Here is a 19,386-nt window from a genome sequence, read left to right on the forward strand (position 1 = left end):
CCTATAAAGTCCGCATTGCTGCCTGAGTCAATGGTGATTGGCACGTCCATGGTGATGCCATTGGGCAGCTGGAGCGATGCGGTGAGCCTCACTACTGGTTTGGGCGGGAGGGGGTTCACGGGCTGTAAAATCTCTGGGGACTGCATCATTAATACGTCTGGCTGGGCCCCAGTGCCTCTTCCTCCAGCCAGACTGTGTCGTTTCCCTGCTGTGGTTCTCCTTGCTGCGTTGCTGCAGTCGCCATTGCTGAGGCTGCAGTGAGCTTGCGGAGCCTCTGGGGACACTCTTTCGCCATATGCCCTGGCTCCTCACAGACGTAACACTTCCTGTTCCCTCTAGGAGGCTTCGCTTTCACTGCTGCTGGTGCTAGGGCTCTGGTTGCTGACTGAGCCCTGGCACCTCCAACCTCCATCGGTTCAGCTCCTCCTCCTGGCGGAGGCGTGGATTGCGTACGTGCTGCTTCTCTGGGAAAGAAGGAGGAGCCCCTGGCTGGTTCGCGCCCTCCACGCCCTTCGTCCCTGCTCCACGGACGTCCTTCCAGCCGTACCCCCACTGCCAGCGCCCTCTGCACGACCTCCTGGGTGGTCCGGGGTCTCTCCCCCCTCGCAATTTCATCTTTCACAGAGCTGTTTAATCCCTCCCAGAACAGGTCTCTTACAGGAGTCGCATCTCTGTCCCATTCTAGGGCACTGGCCAAGGCGAAAAAGCGGGCATGGTACTGCCGTACGCTGGCCCTTCCCTGCTTCAGTCCATGAATCTGTTGCCGAGCAAGATCCACGTCAATGCTTGATAAAAAACACCCATCCATCGCTTTAATAAAGGCATTCACATTTTGGAGCGCCGGATCGTTATCCCTCCACAAATTGCGCAGCCATGCCCTGGCATCCCCATGCAAATAGGACATGATGAATCCCACTTTCTCCTGCTCATCTCTAAAATCTTTATTCAGCAGTTGCAGTGCACACAGCACGTCTGCTCTAAAATTGGGATACTGTTGCAGGTTCCCATCGAAGTGAGAGACCAGACCGCCTGTGCGTCTCCCCAAACCAATCCCCTCTGGTTTGGGTGTCTGTTGCCCTTGCTTCGTAAGCACTTCCAACCTGACCTGGAGATCCCTGTAGGCGGCAGCTGCGTCCTCCTCTCTCTTCCTGGATGCGAGAGCCTTGGCATTCAGCTGTGACACTGCTTCTCTGAGTTCCGCTATTTGCTGTTCAGCTGTCATGTCGGCTGCCGTTCGTGAGCTCGCTAGTGGGCACCTGCTTCTCTCCTCTCCTCGAGGCTGTATATGCCCACAATTCTTAGAGACGGAGCTTACTGTCAGAGTTGCTTCAAGATCCTAGCTCACAGAGGATCACGCTAGCCAACGGTCATTAAGTAAAAGTCTTTATTGAGTTACAGTTTCCATTCTCAAGCTGCTGCGTGCAACTCTACGTCTAGTAGCTAGATCGGCGAAGCTCCGTCTGAATCTCCGCCCCTTGTACACCAACTTAGTATCCTAGCCCTGCTCCACCTTTTCCGCCTGACTGTTCTTCTCTGGGTCCCTCTGCCCCCCTGGGTCTCTTCCTTCCGGGATTCTTCTGACGCTGACCCCCCGGACCCTCCTGTCTCCTTGCGCCGGGCTTTAGGACCCGGCTCCCTTTCCAGGCTGCCTACTGCGCCGCCTTCCTGTGCATTTGAACTTGGCGCGCGCGCCCAACCTTCCACCTTCCGTCTAACCGTCTCTTCGCTCCCAGATGGAGGTGTGGCCACCCCTGACTCGTGCCCTCCCTCCTGTTGTGAGCTGCCAGCGCTTGCCCCCTGGCTCCCTTCCTCTTCCCTGTTCTCTGGCGGTGACGCTGGTCCCGATCTCCAACTGCTCTCCTCTGAGTCCCCTCTGGCTCTATCTTCCTGGGGTGCCCCCCTAAACTCCCCCCTTGCCTTGGCCACTGGTGCTCCTTTCTGTGAATCCTCCGATTCACTGGAAAGACTCGGAGATCTCGGGTCGTCGTCATCACTCATCTTTTCTTCTGCCTCCTCCCCTTCGCTCTCTGTTTCCTCCCTTGCCCTTGCCTCTGCTCCTGAACCCCTGACAGTATCAATTAAAGGTTTTTCAGAAAGTGAAGAATCCCTTTTGCAATAGAACGGAATCAACCAATTATCAGGGGGAATCCTCTTTCTTGGTGCCATATGAAGCTGACCTCCTCTTTAGGACATGCTGAGTAGGTAGGGAATATTTTTTGCAGAGGATTCCTGTACATGTTTACTCAGATCCAGTGGGATCGATGGTCAGTAGTTCTGAAATTGCACTTTTAATAATAATAATAATAATAATAATAATAATAATTATTATTATTATTATTATTTATACACTGCCCTCCCCGGCCAGGGCCGGGCTCAGGGCGGCTAACACCAAATATAAATTACAATAAAACGTAATAGGGGGGAAAAACTGACTCTGACAGTCCTGATTTTCCACTGCTTCCTTTTTTCCTTCCTCTGCTTGTGGAGAGCCATTTCAGAGAATTTCAAAACATTTTTGAAACATTTGAAGGCTTAGGCTTCAGTGGGTCACTGCAGAAGTTGTTTCTTTTCACCCATGATCACCCATGAACATTTTTGTTAAGATAGCACTTTTTGGTGTGGGAAGATAAGATTTCTTCACAAGCTTCTCACTTGTTAATGTATCAACTTGGAACTGATGCTTTGCACTTAAAATGAACCAATCCTTTCATGTGGCAGCACTTGCACTTTAGAGCTCCCTGCTCATTGATGTTAGGCCTTAGCGGCCAAGCTTAAACCCTTTTTGTTTAAGCAAGCCTGCTCCAACATGTAAAGCTGAAGTGTATTTTAATATGTAATTTCATTTTATAATGTGCATTTTATTTTTACTTTGAATTCCCAACCCCACACCCCTGGCAATTTTAATGTCTGTAAACAGCTTATTGGTGTTGATGATTAAGCAGTTGATGATTAAACTTGTTAAACAAAACAAATTCTCGTATTCCCATTTGCAAATGGGACGTTAAGGTTGTTAGGGATAATATATCTTGTGAACTGTCCTGAAAGCCTAACAAATGAAATACAGTGGTACCTCGGGTTAAGTACTTAATTCGTTCCGGAGGTCTGTTCTTAACCTGAAACTGTTCTTAACCTGAAGCACCACTTTAGCTAATGGGGCCTCCTGCTGCCGCTGCGCCGCAGGAGCACGATTTCTGTTCTTATCCTGAAGCAAAGTTCTTAACCTGAAGCAATATTTCTGGGTTAGCAGAGTCTGTAACCTGGAGCGTATGTAACCTTAAGCATATGTAACCCGAGGTACCACTGCAAATAAATGAGCATTGGCTGGCAGAGGGCAAACTACCCCAATGCTTGCTTTCTTTTTCTCTCCCCATTCCGCTTTCGTTTCGTATCGTGTCTATCACATTATGAGTATGCAGGCATGGGCTGTCCTAATTTTGGGTATTTTATAAGTATTAAATATTATTGTTATTTATCATAATCAACAACAGCCATCAGCTTACAGTTACCCTATGCATTCACAACTGCATTGGGCAAACAGAGGTCTGATTACAATGCACTGTCCCTCAACCCATGCTGACTTTGAACAGATTGTGCACACTTGTCTTTTCATACCTATTTCTAAGAGGTGGCCTCCTGAATTCACTTAGAATGAAATGTTTGACCTTTATTGACAGATTTGTATTCTCCATTGCACATTTCACGGTTGTGACAATGCCGTTTCCCATTGGAGTTACTAATTTTTAAATCGCATTTGTTCCAGCATAACTGACACTTGTTTTGTGGTGATTTTTAGAAGTGGCAGATTGATTAATAGTAATTGAATAAGAGCTTTAAAGAGGGAAAAGCAAATGTCATTTAACAAAGGTTAAGGAAACTGCATTTAGAAAGCCAGCAGCAAATGCATTTAATGTTATTTGTAAAATGTCTGTGAATAGTAGTCTATGACAGAAAATATAGCTCAGTGGAAAGATGCCCCAAAGGTTTTAGCAGGGAAGAAACAAATATTACACACAATTGGCTATCCCAAACAATTGGGGACATGCAAGCAATGGTGCTAGCACCCAAGAGGCATGCTTAAAAGATAAAGCTCATGCCTTGAACATTGCGCTTCTTTTCAGCCAGATGAGCTACTAGTGCCCTAAAATAGGTAGAGTGAATCTGTCTCTCCACCCAATGTTTATTTGCTATACTTACTAATGATGGACCTGAACATCTGCTCTCTGAATATAACTCTCATTTATGCAGATGATGCAGCTGCATTTGCCGGTAGCTGAATAATTTCCTTGACTACAAGTCAGTGCACTCTCTCTTTGGCTCATCAGTTTTCTTTCCTTTTCTGCCTTAAGGGTATATTCACCTGCCTCCCTATACAGTTTTTAAAGGGTGTTGAGGAGACTTGAAGTGTAACTGTGACTTTACTTTTGAATCCTCAGACTCAGCAGTGGGTTTTGTGTGACTGTTCCACAATATTTGTGTACCCTTGACAGGGAGCCCTAGCCAGTCTTTGTTACCTGGCAAATGTGCTGGTCTGATACCCATGTTTACCAATGTATATTTGCCACATTCAAACTTTCCTTTTTTATTTTTAAAAAGGCAGTCAGCTAAAAAGGTTTTAAGTGTGAAAACACCTGAAGTGGCTCTAGTGACTGTTTTGAAGAACTTTGTCTTATGACACGTTAGCCAATCTGCTATGAATGGATCCCAAAGGCAGGAAAGAAAACATAGTTAATATATATTGAAACCTAGTTCCTCCTCATCTAGATATCTCATTGTAGTCCAAAAGCCCAGAGAGATCTCCTTGGGGGTGGTTTTCCTTTCAGGGGGCGATATACTGCCCTCCATTATGTGTTGTGCTTTCTTAATTAAAGGCTGGTTTATCTCTGCCTTTACCTGGAGGTTATGTGGGCAACAGTCTGCTGAGTTATATTCCGGTGTATGAATCATTTTGGAAGAAATCTGGCCCTTTTTTAGGTCATCCTCCTTGGTATCATTACAGTATATGTGTCTTTCCCAGCCAGTCTGTTTCTTAATGTTTCTAGTCTTTCTAAAATTTCAGCTTGGACTGAGGACAGGAATGACCAGAATTGACTTATTAGAGTGTTTTATTCTGTAGAGAAATTGTCCTATTGCTCATTCACAGGGCATTGCAAATCATGTAAGGATGTGCTTCTCCTTTTTAATTTTGGGGTCTCTTGTTTATGATGATCAGACCAGACCTTTTGGGGTCAGTTCTCCTTTTTGGATTTTTGTTAATATATATATATTGTCTTTGCTCCAGGGAAGCATTTGGTGTTTATGTTTGCTGGGTATTTGGAAACTACATGAACACAACAAAGATGCAGACTGCTCTCCTTTTAAAAAGCTCAGATAAATATTGGTGAATCTATTTGTTACCCTGTTATCTATGATTATAGCTTTATTTGTCATGTACCAAATTAAGAGTAAAAGATTATCTCAAAATTGTGTGTGTGTGAGAGAGAGGGAGGGAGGGAGAGAGAGAATCTTGTCTGCCATACTATGTCACTTTTTTCAGTTCTCCTAATTATTTCTCTCATTTTAGATCTCAACAGTGACATTTCCCGTCTAACCTGGGCATGTTTTAGTATTTGAAACTTCTTTTTGATGCTTTGCACATTAATCCAGGGGACTATAACATCCCTCTTAGGTAGTGTGGAGCCTTTCAACACAGTGCCCAACAGTTGATTTAAAATGCTTGTCCATTCTTCTTCACGCTCAATTCTAGTCATGTGCACTAAACTGGGAGCCAGTGAATCACACATTTGCAAAATTGGATGTTTTTTGTGTGTTACTTAGCAATGGTGCGGCCATGTGCAATGTATGGCTACATCACTGCAGCATAGAACAAAACAAGGGTGCTGGTGCATTCGGATAGCAGACAATATATGTGTACTGGATGCATATTTATCTTGATTCAGAACTAGACACAAAAGGGTAAGTTACAAAGTCCCATACCTTTCTGTATATGGAACAATAAGCTTCTGGCAGCTACTTCTGCCTTTGGCTGATATAAACCCCTGTCTTCTTTAAAAAGATATATTGGGAGATACTGCAGGATTTGTCACATATCTTACCCAGAGACCAGTGGCGTAGCGTGGGGGGTGCAGGGGGGGCCAGCCGCACCGGGCGCTACATCTGGGGTTAGGGCAAATCCACGGGTTAGGGGGCGCAAATCCACAGGTTAGGGGGCGCAAATCCACGGGTTAGGGGGCGCAAATTACTTGCCTTGCCCCGGGTGCTGACAACCCACGCCACGCCACTGCCAGAGACCAATATTCTTTGTACTGAAAAATCTATTTTTGCAGATTTGCCATTTGCAAATTAATGTATATTAGTGAATTTTGTTTTATGTGATCACTTTAATAAATGTTCATTAAAAGCAAATTTTATTCAGCCTCAACAGGAGTAATAATGGTCTCTAACTGTTTAGAACTCATATAGGCTGGACTGAGTGTTCTTCTAATCAGAAGCTCAAGGAAGCTGGAATAGATGGACATTTGGTCTATTCCAGCTGAGCTTTAAGGCTCTTTCATTTTCACACCATATTTATTAAATTTATACCCTGCCCTTCCTCCCAAACGAGCCTAGAACGGCAAACACACATGCAATAAAACAATAAATACATCTAGAAACATTTCCAGTACTGATTCGGACTGGGAAATATCCCTACATTAAAAGGCTTGTTGACAGCAGAAAGTCTTCCTTAGATGCCCCAAAAGCAATAGAGATGGCACCTGTCTAATATTTAAGGGGCAGGAATTCCAAAGGGGAGGTGCCACAACATTAAAGGCCCAATTCCTGTACCGTGGTACCTCAGGTTACAGACGCTTCAGGTTACAGACGCTTCAGGTTACAGACTCCCCTAACCCAGAAATATTACCTCGGGTTAAGAACTTTGCTTCAGGATGAGAACAAAAATCGCACAGCGGTGGCGTGGCAGCAGTGGGAGGCCCCCATTAGCTAAAGTGGTGCTTCAGGTTAAGAACAGTTTCAATTTAAGAACGGACCTCCAGAACGAATTAAGTTCTTAACCCGAGGTACCACTGTATTGTGTGGAAGGGACCTCCTGTTAAGGCAGTATTTGCAGGATGCCTCTCCTGCAGAGCTCAATGGTGGAGCATATAATGGGTGATATGATATTTTAGCGTATCCCTGTTCCCTAGCTGTATAGGACCTTATACACTAAAACTAGCACCTTGAACCTTAGCTTCGTTGCTAATTGGCAGCCAGTGCAATTCTTTCAGCAGTGGCGTAACATGATGGTGGTGGTGCTATCCTGCCCCTTTAGCAGTGGAGGTGCCACATCTTGCACTATCTGCTGCTTCTGGACCAGCAGAAAGCACATTCCAGCAATCCAACCTGAAGGTGCATGAATGACAGTGTTGACATTTGGATAACATTGTGGTGACATATGGTTGTAACTAAAAAAACGTTTGCCTCTGAATAAGAAGGGCCATGCATAATAGCCACTGATAGAATTACTATCCAATCCTCTTTAAAAGTATATCTAAGTGAGTTGCCATCACAAATCAGGTATGTATTGTGTTACATAACACCAGTCATAAATGTATGACTCTCTTATTAGTTGCTTTTCAATCTCTTTTTGTAAACTAAAAACATCCAATATCTTTACCCTATTCTCATAAGGAATGTGCTGCACTTTGTTGGTCAATTCAATTGTCAGTTTTTGTTTTTATTTTACGAATATGGTATTCTTGTAGAGATGAGGCAGCTAGCATATTAAATACAGCTACCCCATATAAATGCATAATGACATTATAATACTTGCTATTTAATTTTTAATCCTACCCCTGCCCGCCAAAAAAATGTGAACACTAAATTTAGCCTTTTCATGGCTGCTGCACACATGAATTGACATTTTCAGTAAGCTTTCTGCTGTGACCTAAGATCTTTCTTGGGTATTCACAATCAATTTAAACCCTTCAGACTCCCGAGGTCTGACTGGAATGCATGAAGGCTTCCACTTCTCCCTCCCCTTTGCTAAGGCAAAATTTCCTCCCGTCTAAAATGTGCTTCAATCAAAATGTAGTGTTACATCTTCTCAAACCTTAACCATTTAAATCAGGTTTGAAATCAAGGATATGAGAGGATCTTCAAGCTCTATTTAAGAGGTGGATCTTATTATTAGTAGCTGTGGTTCAGATGTATTGTTAAACCGTAGAGTGGTACCTCGGGTTGCATACGGTTCAGGTTACAGACGCTTCAGGTTACGCACTCCGCTAACCCAGAAATAGTGCTTCAGGTTAAGAACTTTGCTTCAGGATAAGAACAGAAATCAGGCTCCGGCGGCGCGGTGGCAGCAAGAGGCCCCATTAGCTAAAGTGGTGCTTCAGGTTAAGAACAGTTTCAGGTTAAGAACGAACCTCCGGAACGAATTAAGTACTTAACCCGAGGTACCACTGTAGTTAAAGCAGACAAAGGGAATGGGGAATTCCATCTTTTTGAAGCCATCCAAAACAGTTTAACTGACCTGCATTAACAAAGTGGCAATTGGAAGCCAAGCATTATGGCTTGTTGGCAATACTTGCACAGTTTAGCTTACTTGATGTTCCTTGTTAGAATTAGTGTTATAAGTTCTTCCGGGTTGTTTTAATCACTCAGTTGCGTAGCTGCTTGAACCCTCTGATATCAGAACAACTAAGCCCGTAGCATCATAGGGACCATGACATCACTCTCTACCTCCATCGTTCTGCCCGGACACTGAGGTCCAGAGCCAAGGGCCTTCTGGCGGTTCCTTCGCTGCGAGAAGCCAAGTTACAGGGAACTAGGCAGAGGGCCTTCTCGGTAGTGGCACCCGCCCTGTGGAATGCCCTCCCACCAGATGTCAAAGAGAAAAATAACTACCAAACTTTTAGAAGACATGTTTAATAGGTTATTATATTTTAGTATTTTGTTGGAAGCTGCCCAGAGTGGCTGGGGAAACCCAGCCAGATGGGTGGATTATAAATAAATAAATTATTATTATTATTATTATTATTATTATTATTATTATTATTATTACCATGTCCCATAGTGACCTGTAGGCCAAAGTAAAATCAGTCATTGGGGTTTCTTTTCTTTTCTTACTTTTTCTTTTAACTTCTCTTTAAGACCATGCCATTACATTTATCTGCACTGTATGTGTTGTGTGACTTTAGGAATGTGCATTGTAATTCTGCAGAGATCTGTGGTTGAGCAGGAGTTGCAGAGTGCAGAAAGTTAAACTTGTATATAGTAGCCTTCAAGGCCAGGGCCTTAGGGAGACTGCATGATGATGGAGTGTAATGATTTTTAACAGCAGGAGTTTGAAATGATCGCATTATTCACAAGTGATGAAGCCAGATATGCTGATAAAGTCTTTATGCCACACTCTCATGTGTTCTGGATGGGCTGTGAGCTTGGCAGAAGACTCTACCCTGAAGGCATTTTGCAGTTTTTATTATTAATCATATTCAAATCCACACATCCATAAGGACTAGATTGCCATAGTATGATATTACCAATGGTGTATCATTGTGGCAGTATTATAACATAGTAAATAATTTGCGCTACTAATACCTTGTACAATAATATATATTTGTTTTATTTTTAAACATAAGCTTAGGATACACATCAAAGTGCAGTTTTTTCTGTGCTTGCTTCTAGTTATTCATTGATGATTTAATTATAAAATCTAGCATGGCTTAAGGAGTTACCCATTTCTGAGCTTTGGCAAGACCACACACCCAGAAATGGGATTTTATTTGATGTACAATTGAGAAAGTGATTTTGGCAGATTGTAGAGATCAGGGGAGGCAGTCTCTCTGGTGTATAGGCACTGACTTATTTTTAGAATACATGAAAACAGAATGTCTGTGGAGTTCAAATGTGAGAAAAAGAACTTCACTCCACCTAGCACTATATTTGTTTAATTATGCCATTTTTTAATGTTCTGGAGCTGGGGGTAGTGATGGTGGGAATGGAAGAGTATGTTTAAAATATGAAAGTGTTCCATAAACATACACCAGAGTTGCAAAGTGTTCATTCTTTTGTAAAATAACAGCATGGGATGAAAGGAGGTTTACCCTTTAAGCTTAAAACAGAATCCAAATTGCCCTTCATCCATTCACAGGAAGGCTGAATAAGGAGTCCCAGGCTGATTAAGTTTGTGAATATCCTCAATGTTGTGGTGTGGGGAAGGAGGTACTGATTCAGGCAGGAAGAGAGGAGTGTGTGCATTTATCATAACAAACTGCTGGACGATCTCCTATTCTTCTAGAGTAGTTTTCTAACATGCTTAGTATGTTTCCTGAAAATGAATCAAGTGAAGGCAAACTCCAGGACTGAGAGCTGATTCATAATTTACTGTTGTTTGAGCATTTGTTCCACACAATCTTTTGAGCTGCATTTTTTGATTAACCTTGGCTGACTTTTATTTACAGAGCCATAGGCTTGAAAAGTTACGTGAAATCTTTCCTTATGGTGCCATAGGCTTGAAAGGTCATGTGAAAACAAATTGCTCCTGCTGGGTGTGTTCTGCCCAGATCAGTTGTTTCTACTCAATCACAAAAATTCCCAGAAGCTGCATCTGCAGTCATTTGCAATTTATTTATTAATATGAGGCCAGTTCTTAAATACCAACAAAACAGTACATGATACAATCTAAGATATTAATAACTATTGAAGTCTCTGGACAATTTTTAATTTTATGTTCTGTAGGTTTTGTTCTTTGGTTTCTTTGCAATGAAAATGTGAAAGTTGTTTTCTGTTGTAGACTGTTAACTGTGTTAATTGTCATTTTTAGGGGCTGCTAACTTGACAGAATGTGTGCATATGAAAGGAGCTGTGGCTTGATTTGGTCTTTTAAACATGTCTCTAATTATAATGCAGCATGACTTTTATGTATCCAAGTTGTGTGTAATCCTCATTTTTGGACCCGTAGCAGCCCACACAATCTTTATTCTCGGAAACAGGATTTGCTATGAGTACTGGACATTTCACCCTCATTAGCTTGTTGCTCAAAGCTCACCAAGTTGTGTTATTGTTGATTTGCATGTGAATACTGTCAGAGAGCTAGTGTATCCATGTCGCTGCTAGCACATTTCAAATGAAACATTTTGTCCCACATACTTGTGCAGCTTTCCATCTTCTTTCCTGGTACTGCACAATCATAGCCTGTTCTTTTCACTCTACTTCTGAGCTACGCCTGTTTTCTAGATCTGTTTCCTCAACCGATCCTTTTAGCATTGCTCCAGCTTCTGTACATGCGTGACAACGTGGAGCTTTGATAACTGGCTGCTCAGTGCAGTGCTGGATACCTGATAGGTGACTTCAGAAGAGTGCAGCCTGAAGCAAAGGCTGAACTCAGAAAGCAGAGATTGCGAAAATGCTTTTATCTTCAAATTTATTAACAGAATTTGTTCAGTTTCTAGGCTGCCTTTCTCCAATAACGACTCAGGGCAGGTAGTAAATCCAATAAAAGAGAAGCTCAATAAACTTTATGTTTTCACTCATGGAAGCATACAAAACTGGTTAACTTAACAGAGGTGGTGGTGTATCTCCTGCACCTGCTCCCTCTCTCCCTCTTGCTCCCTACCTCATCTGCAGGTAGCTACCTTCCATTCCCTTAAGCAGCTTGCAGTAACAAAATTCCTGTGCTTAATTTAGCAAGATGTCTACAAAATGGGAACATGTATTGCAGCATGGTGCAGAGACAAGAATGTCCCAGCATATATATATATATATATATATATATATATATATATATATATCACAAACCTTGGAGAATAAACCTCTTTTCAGGCATTACTCACTTGTAAAAAGAAGAGAAACGCTAAGCTTGAGGCCCCACATTGCCCTCTGTGAGTTGAATAATGTACTTCTGAAGCACAGTGTCTCCTATACAGGGGTGGAGGGGGTGTGTGGGGGGTGTTCTGGGGCAATTGCCCCAGGTGCATTTTTCTGGGGGGTGCTTACACCGCCCTCCTGGAGCCAGCCCTGTGCCACTTTGCAAGACTGGGATCTGATCAGATCCCAATGGCCATCTAGCCCAGCAGTGGCCAAACAGATGCTTGTGGGAAGAACACTATCATGACCTGAAAGGAACAGCACTCTACCCACCTGTGATTCCCAGCAGCTGGTATTCTGAGGTGTGCTGCTTCTGACAGTGGAGGTACAGCATGGCTATCATGGCTCGTAGACTTAATAGCCTTATCCTTTATTTATTTATTTGTCTGATCTGCTTTCAACCCCATCAAAGTTGGTGGCCGTCACTGTGGGAGCAAGTGCCATAGTTAAACTATGCGCTGTGTGAAGAAGTATACTTGCTTTTGTCTGTCCTGCACCTTCCAACATTCATCATCATTGAAAAGTCTTTCTCTTCTGCCTATTTCTGTGTGAATATGTTTTGAACGCTTAATGGAAAAGTGTGTGTGAATGTATTGTGAGATGCTTGACAGAACCTGATAACCAGTTCTTACATATTTCAAGTGCAATGAATTTGTTGTTACTCTACAAACTGTATTTGTGTGTGTGTGTGTGTTCCTATGTATGCATGTACATGTGTGCGTGTATGTAGTTCTTTTGTTCATTTTAATCTTTGCTTTTCTTTCCCCTCATTTTATCCCTGGTTTCTTTCCTTGCCTGCCTGCATGTAATTGTTCACATAATTAAGGCTGGCAAGATAAACACCTACAGCTGCTCCATGGAGGAACCCAGCCAAGACTGACACTATTCCTGTCCTGCATCGTTTGCCAAGGCACTGAGGCTTGGTTGTCAGCATCTATTCCCTCTGTGTATCTACTACTAACCCCAAGCTTCTTACTTAATATGTTGACACACTATGGCTGATAGCAACATTGGGAGTTTTGTCAAGCGCAGCATGGTTGAGCCTTTGTAATTTTTATGAAGAATAGTGGTAATTGCAGCTGCAGGTATAGAGCCACCTTGGCTTACATCTTTTCAGAATGGTCAGTCAACATGCGGAACTTAATGTCCTCAGGTGCAAGTTACGTTTGTTTGTTTGTTTGTTTGTTTTTACCTTCGTCTGTATGCCTGAGAAATTGATGGTATCTTGTCAAAAGTTTCCTAATTTATTACAATATATTTTTTATTAATAATAACAATACAAACAACAAATAGTGGATATTGTTCACCAGATACAAATACAGTCAAGATGTATATAAGGCAGAAAATAATAGCAGCATGCTAAGTTAAATAACCAAGCCCAAAAGATCTATGAGTTATTTGGGGGGGGGGAGGTGTCCTAGGTTCCTCTGGGTGACAGTTAATAAAAGAAATAAACATAAACCAATCAGCATTGAAAGTATCTTTTTTTGTTTCTGCACACATCACTCTACTGTGTGCAAAAGTAAGTTTATCTGTCAAAACCAAGTTCCATGCCGTCTCATACCACTTTTGAATAGTACATCCACCCACATTTTCCCAGTGTAACCGCACCTCCATGTGTGCTGCCAAAAGGAGGTAGTTTATCAGATTCTTAGAAAGCTAATCCCTCTTCCCTTTCAATATCTCTGTGATCAGTAAGGATTGCAAAAAACCTTACATATTTATTTTCTTGACAGGAAGCTTTTCCTTCCCTAGGATGGAAGAAGTTGTTTTTCATTCTACCTTCCCGAAGAAGATACACCGTGGGGACCCCAGTTTCCAACTATGTGCTCTACTGCAGCTACTATATAAATCTCTATTTCTATCTGTCTGCACTATTTATACTATATACTATAGCTACTGTATGATATACCTGAATGAAATACTGTTGAGAAGACACTGAACTATATTTTGATCCAGTCTTTCCTGGCCACAAGTTCCCTAAACAAGCTTTCCATTTCCATTTGAGTAGGGTGGAGGGAATTGGGTCCTTGTTTCTAAGAGTTGTATTATTTGAAGATGAGATATTTGTAAGATATTCAATCCAAATGTATTATTTTGCAGGTACTGAGCAACAGCAGATAAATGTTGCCCCCTCTTCAGAGACTTTTACCAACTGGAGAGCTATATTATCACCAACATGGCCTTCTAGAGAACTTGAGTCTTCCTCAGTGGGTGACATTTCAATGAGGCAAGCCTTGGAGAATGCCAATCTGCTTCAGATAATAAAAAGTACTTTAGCAGAGACACGGACGAGAACTATGGACCAAACTAGGTTTTTGCCAAGCCTATATCAAGGCAGTGGCAACAGCGCATCCCAAGAACCTTCTGAGGTATCAGCTGAATCACCAGTGAAGTCTCAAGATGCTGACGAAATGACTATTGTATCAGGTTTGCCTCAAATCAGTGTGTTACCCGCATTGTTCACATCATCACCAGTGACACATTCAACTACTACTGTGTCATCCCAGATAATGCCATATGCAACATCCTCCATTTCAAAAGAAATCACATCAGGATCAGACATAGTTTCAACCTCTCCATTACCACCCCCTTTGCCATTGGTAAAGGAATCACCTCATATCATAATTGTTTCCAATTTGACTGTGCCACCCACCCAAGTGCCTTTGTCCACAGATATAGAAAATTCATTCAGCATAAACACCATTAATAATTATTTAAATAAAACTTCAGGTAATCCACAGAGTACGATAGTGCCTGGAAATTCCAGCGCAACAGAATATGCAGTATCCAGAAAGGATGGCAAAGAGTTTTCTGTTGCCACCTCATTTAGTAATGGCATTGGATTGATTAGTGGTCATTCCACAATACCAGCAGGGACACAATCACACCCAGAAGATAGGAAACAGCACTCTCCTGCTTTGCATGCAATAATAGACAATAAGACTTCTCTCTTATTATCAAGTCACAGAGTGCCATTGAATTCTAGCAGAAATTTTCCCCCCTCTGGATTCACTCACAAAGCATCTTTTGTAGCAGAGCTCCTGAGTAAGCCACCAGATGCCATGACACATCATAAGGAGAGTAGCATATATGCAACTGCATCACCTACAGTTCATAAGAACAAGACAGTTCCTTGGATTTCTGCATCAGCCCCCCATACCTTGATGACTGATTTGCTGTCTTCATCACTTTCAAGTTCTTCCAAAGAGAGAGATTTATTAGCAGTACCTGAAAATCCAAGACCTTTTCGTTCATCTCTCCCAGCAGTGCCAACTGGAGCTATTTCAGAGGCAATAAGCAAAAATAATGCAATCGCTCCAGCACCCGCACCTACTAGTATACCAGCTTTTTATCCAGCAGATAAAGTCATTTCCTTAATAGAGGGGACAAATCAAACTTCTGATGCAGCTGGACATCAGACTGTTTCGGCACCAAATGATAAAGTTGCTTCCGATATTCATTTAACAAATCCTTATGCCACAGAATCAAAAACAGAGATTTCTAATACAGCTTATGAAACCAGTGAAAACACACCTCCTATAGCCTATGAAGCCTTGGTAAGATCATTACAACGTCGGTCATTCACCAAAGATGCTAGTGACACAGTGTTCACAAATGTTGATGTGAATAGATTATTTCCTTATCAGTCACCAGGAACGCAAACCACAAATGTTTCTTTAGAAACCCCTGCCAACGAGCAAATTCTCAAGAGAGTTTTGCCATTTGAAAGAACCAGCTCCAATAAATTTTCAGTATCTTTGCCAACTTCTGTTGGAGGCCTTTTAAAATTTCGTTCCACAGCCATGTTTATATCTCCTCCTGATAATTTTAGAAGTTCTCGATTAGCAGATTCTAATGTGGGAAGGCCAATGCTTAGCTTAATAGAAGAGGAGGGGAGAAATGTGAAGGTATCCACCACTGCGATGCCCCATGCAGAATATTTATCTCATCTACCTTTAAATGAATCTGATGCTAAAATGCATGAAACCTTACATACAGTTGATACTTCCTTCAGGACTGCTATTTCACCTTTGGACATATACATGTTTCCCTCTTCTACTCCAGCAACAGAACGTTTGGAAAGCCCAGTGCCTGCTTCCCTAGAAGTTTCGAACACTGCTTCGAAAGGCATCTTAGATACTTCAAATGCAGGGAAGATTTTAAAAACCACACCATTAGTTCCTGTGTGGGACCCTGGAAGCTGGCTGTCATCTAATGGCATAAGTATGTCTTCAGGAAAGACAACAACTCAAGTGTCCCCGGTTGCAGAGGACTATGTGAGCCCTACATCTTTAAGAACAATATATACAGTGGTTCCAGGCCTACAGCAGCAAACAAATTATGTAAATAAACAGATGCCTTCTAGCACAGCCACATCACCCATAAGTACATCTGTAACAGTTCTCCCAAATTCTTCAGTTTCAAGTGGAAGAAATTCTAATAGCTTCACACAATTTAACACATACCCATTGACTGTAGAAACATCTTCTGGCCAGTATGCATCCTTTCCAAATAACCAAAGTGCTCTCTCACAAGGAACAGAAGTCCCATCACTGCACTCTAAAAAGGACACTCATACACATGGAAATATTTTGGAATATTTTACTGTCAGGAATATAAATGTCAACTCCAGCTTTGGGAAAAATTCCTATCCTGTTTATGAGGACTTCACAGCTGCTAATACGAGGACATCTACTAGCACAGATGCATTTTCCTCTATTTTGACAACATATGATCACTTATGGCCTTTTGTTTCTTATGCCAAGTCCCAGAAGCCTCAAACAACTAATTCTGGAAACCTTTTTGCATCAACAGATGCCTTCTATGCAACATCATCTCCCCTATCTTCTCAATTCATTGCTAAATTAACTGTTCCAGTAAATAAGGAAATTAGTGCTGTTAGCAGTAAAAAAACAACATATCACAGCCTGGTACATGAATTGCTAAGCTCAACATCAGTATTAAATGTTGAAGAATACATGACTTCAGGAAAACCAACACAGTTCACAAATGTCCCTGTTTCAGGAGCAAATAATTACTTGAATAAACAGCTAACAAGTAATGGAGGGTGGGACACAAAAGGTACAAGTGATATAGATACAGTTAAAATGCATAATGAAGCCACAAAGATCACTCCATTGCAAACACATACCACTAACACAGCCATCATAACCTCTGTTCATGCATCACAAACACGACTAACTACTCCTTTGTTGCCAAAAACCAACTTTACCCATTCTGTCATTACAGTGTTACCGTCTGTGTCTCCTGGTGTAATACCATCTGTAGCAACTTCAGAAGCAACACCAGTTACAGGAAAATCAGCTCCAACATCACCAATGCTGACTTCATCCTTGTTCTCACTGAGCACTGAAAATTCGCCATCTGTGATGGCATTAAGCACGTTAATATCAACACTAGCAAAAAATAATACTGCCACAAAAATGGCACCAACTTTAAGCCCAGTAGTGACACACGCAGCCTTTCCAGTTGTATCAACAGATGAGTCTACAACACCTGTGCACTCCACTAGCTCATTTCCAGTCACAAAAACGAGTACAGTTTCAGCCCCCACAACACATGCACCAAGACAAACCGAAACAGCAACACATGACACCAAGAAATCCACAAGTTCAGACACCAGTAAAACATCAACTGCATACCCACTGACAATTACAGCAGCTTTGACATCTATTACAGCATCAGCGAAAACAGCTAGACTTCTCCCTACACCTGCCGAAAATACTTCCGCTGCTACTACAACAGTGTCAACTTCAGCTTTTGCTAATGTGACAACAGTTCTTCCTTTGGAATGCCAGCTCTCCAGAAACCTTCTCATTAAGACAGGTATGAATATGTAGAGGGTTAGTTATCACGAGGCATTGCAATTTATAATGAAGACATAATACGAATGTCAAGTAGCATTATTATTATTTAAATAGTTTAATAAATGACACCGGATAAATTGCAACTAATTTGATGGATAGATTCTTTGTTAGTTTTTGCAAATCTGAATGATTGTTGATAGTGGAGTGCACGTGCTGCTACTGTAAGTTCATACAGCCCAGTTCAAACTGTGGCCATGTCCTATTTCCTCCATCACTGCCAGGTGGCTGTACCAGTGAGGCCAGTGCATCAGAAATCAGTATGTTCCAGCTAGGAAGGGAGCTGTCCAGCAGAGGTGTCACAGAGAGCACAATTTTCTGGTTCGGTAATGGCTAGCTTTCAACCAAGCAGCTTTATTGCTGACTCTGCTGCCCATCCCTGATCTGAACTACATGAGAAGCCTGGCTTCCTCCTCACAAGTAGGAGTAGAAGGCCTTGTGCTGTCAAATTGACTCTTCAGATCATTGGGGCTTCTGCCTCCTCTGTTCCTAGGAATTATTTTGGAAGGTCTGGTACTGAGCACGGCACAGCGGTTCTCCTGAAGATGTGGATTCCTCAAGCAGGGCATCTTCATGAGTGATGGCCTTGGGAGGCTGTATGGGGGTGGGGGTGGTATGTCAAATTCTGCTGAAGCCCCATGAACACTGTAGGTGATGTGGCTAGCAACAGGTTTCTTCGTTTCCTCCACAGTGTCCTCCAGTTCTGGGCTCATCTTGATAAGAGACAGTGTGTCAGGACATGCCACTGTGAAATGCTCTCATATAACTTGCATGTAAATATGTTTAGGATCGCTGCCATGACCTGTTTCCTATATAGTATTGCAGGAGTCTGTATAACACCTTCCTAAAAACACAGTAATTGCAGTTTTATTTCTTCCCAGCAATAACTGGTAACTGCATTTTCCTGTACTTGATGGACCCACAAGCAGATTTGTCACAGCAACTCATAGAATTAATATTACCAATTTACAACACGTGTTCTAGTGCCAAGACATTAACTGCAGCCTTTGAAATTGCTCTAGATGGAAATATCATGGATGCAGTGGACTTCATTATTGACAATTCCCTAACACTTTCCATGCGGAAATTGTAGTACAGATAGCTGTGTGTGAGACAGGTCACCTACATTTTGCATTTGTAATGTTAGGTGTAGGAGGAAGGAAAGGATAGAGCTAGATCAGGTATCCCCAAACTCCAGATGTTTTGGGACTACAATTTCCATCATCCCTGACCACTGGTCCTGTTAGCTAAGGATGATGGGAGTTGTAGTCCCAAAAATATCTGGAGGGCCGAGTTTGGGGATGCCTGAGCTAGACTGATGGAGTTGATGATCTCTGGGCGGGATTAAACTGAGAAGTCGTGTCAGTGGAAGCCCTGCTGAAGAACTTCTGCTTATGAAATGGAGCTTCCCTTGTTTTTCCCCAATGCCCCTGAACTGGCTGAATAGCATGGGGATGGGTGTGTGTGATCGTTCTGTCTGGAAAGCCAAAATATCTGTCCTGATGGAACTATCACCTTAGCGTAATGTTGAATTCCTCCCTCTGCCATGTTATGTTAGAAGAAAGGTACACATCTCTCGCTAGCCGCATCTCTTGCTTTTATAGTCACAAAAATACTAGAAATGTTTGTGACTACTAAATGATGGCGAAGTTGA

At 42.3% G+C, this 19,386-nt stretch overlaps 1 protein-coding gene across 6 annotated transcripts in view; it reads left to right on the forward strand.

Moving 5' to 3' along the window:
- Positions 1-19,386, forward strand: part of KIAA1549L (KIAA1549 like) — a 150,803-nt gene that overhangs the window by 54,953 nt on the left and 76,464 nt on the right. For 3 of the 6 annotated variants that reach the window (XM_077930143.1, XM_028730475.2, XM_077930128.1), the window contains exon 2: positions 13,948-17,694. In XM_077930143.1, the coding sequence (XP_077786269.1) occupies positions 13,948-17,694 (3,747 nt within the window). The remainder of the gene's footprint in view (positions 1-13,947; positions 17,695-19,386) is intronic. The other 3 variants (XM_077930145.1, XM_077930147.1, XM_077930141.1) reach the window with 2 other exon arrangements.

This window comes from Podarcis muralis, chromosome 1, assembly GCF_964188315.1.
Source record: "Podarcis muralis chromosome 1, rPodMur119.hap1.1, whole genome shotgun sequence".
Classification (NCBI taxonomy): Eukaryota; Metazoa; Chordata; class Lepidosauria; order Squamata; family Lacertidae; genus Podarcis; species Podarcis muralis.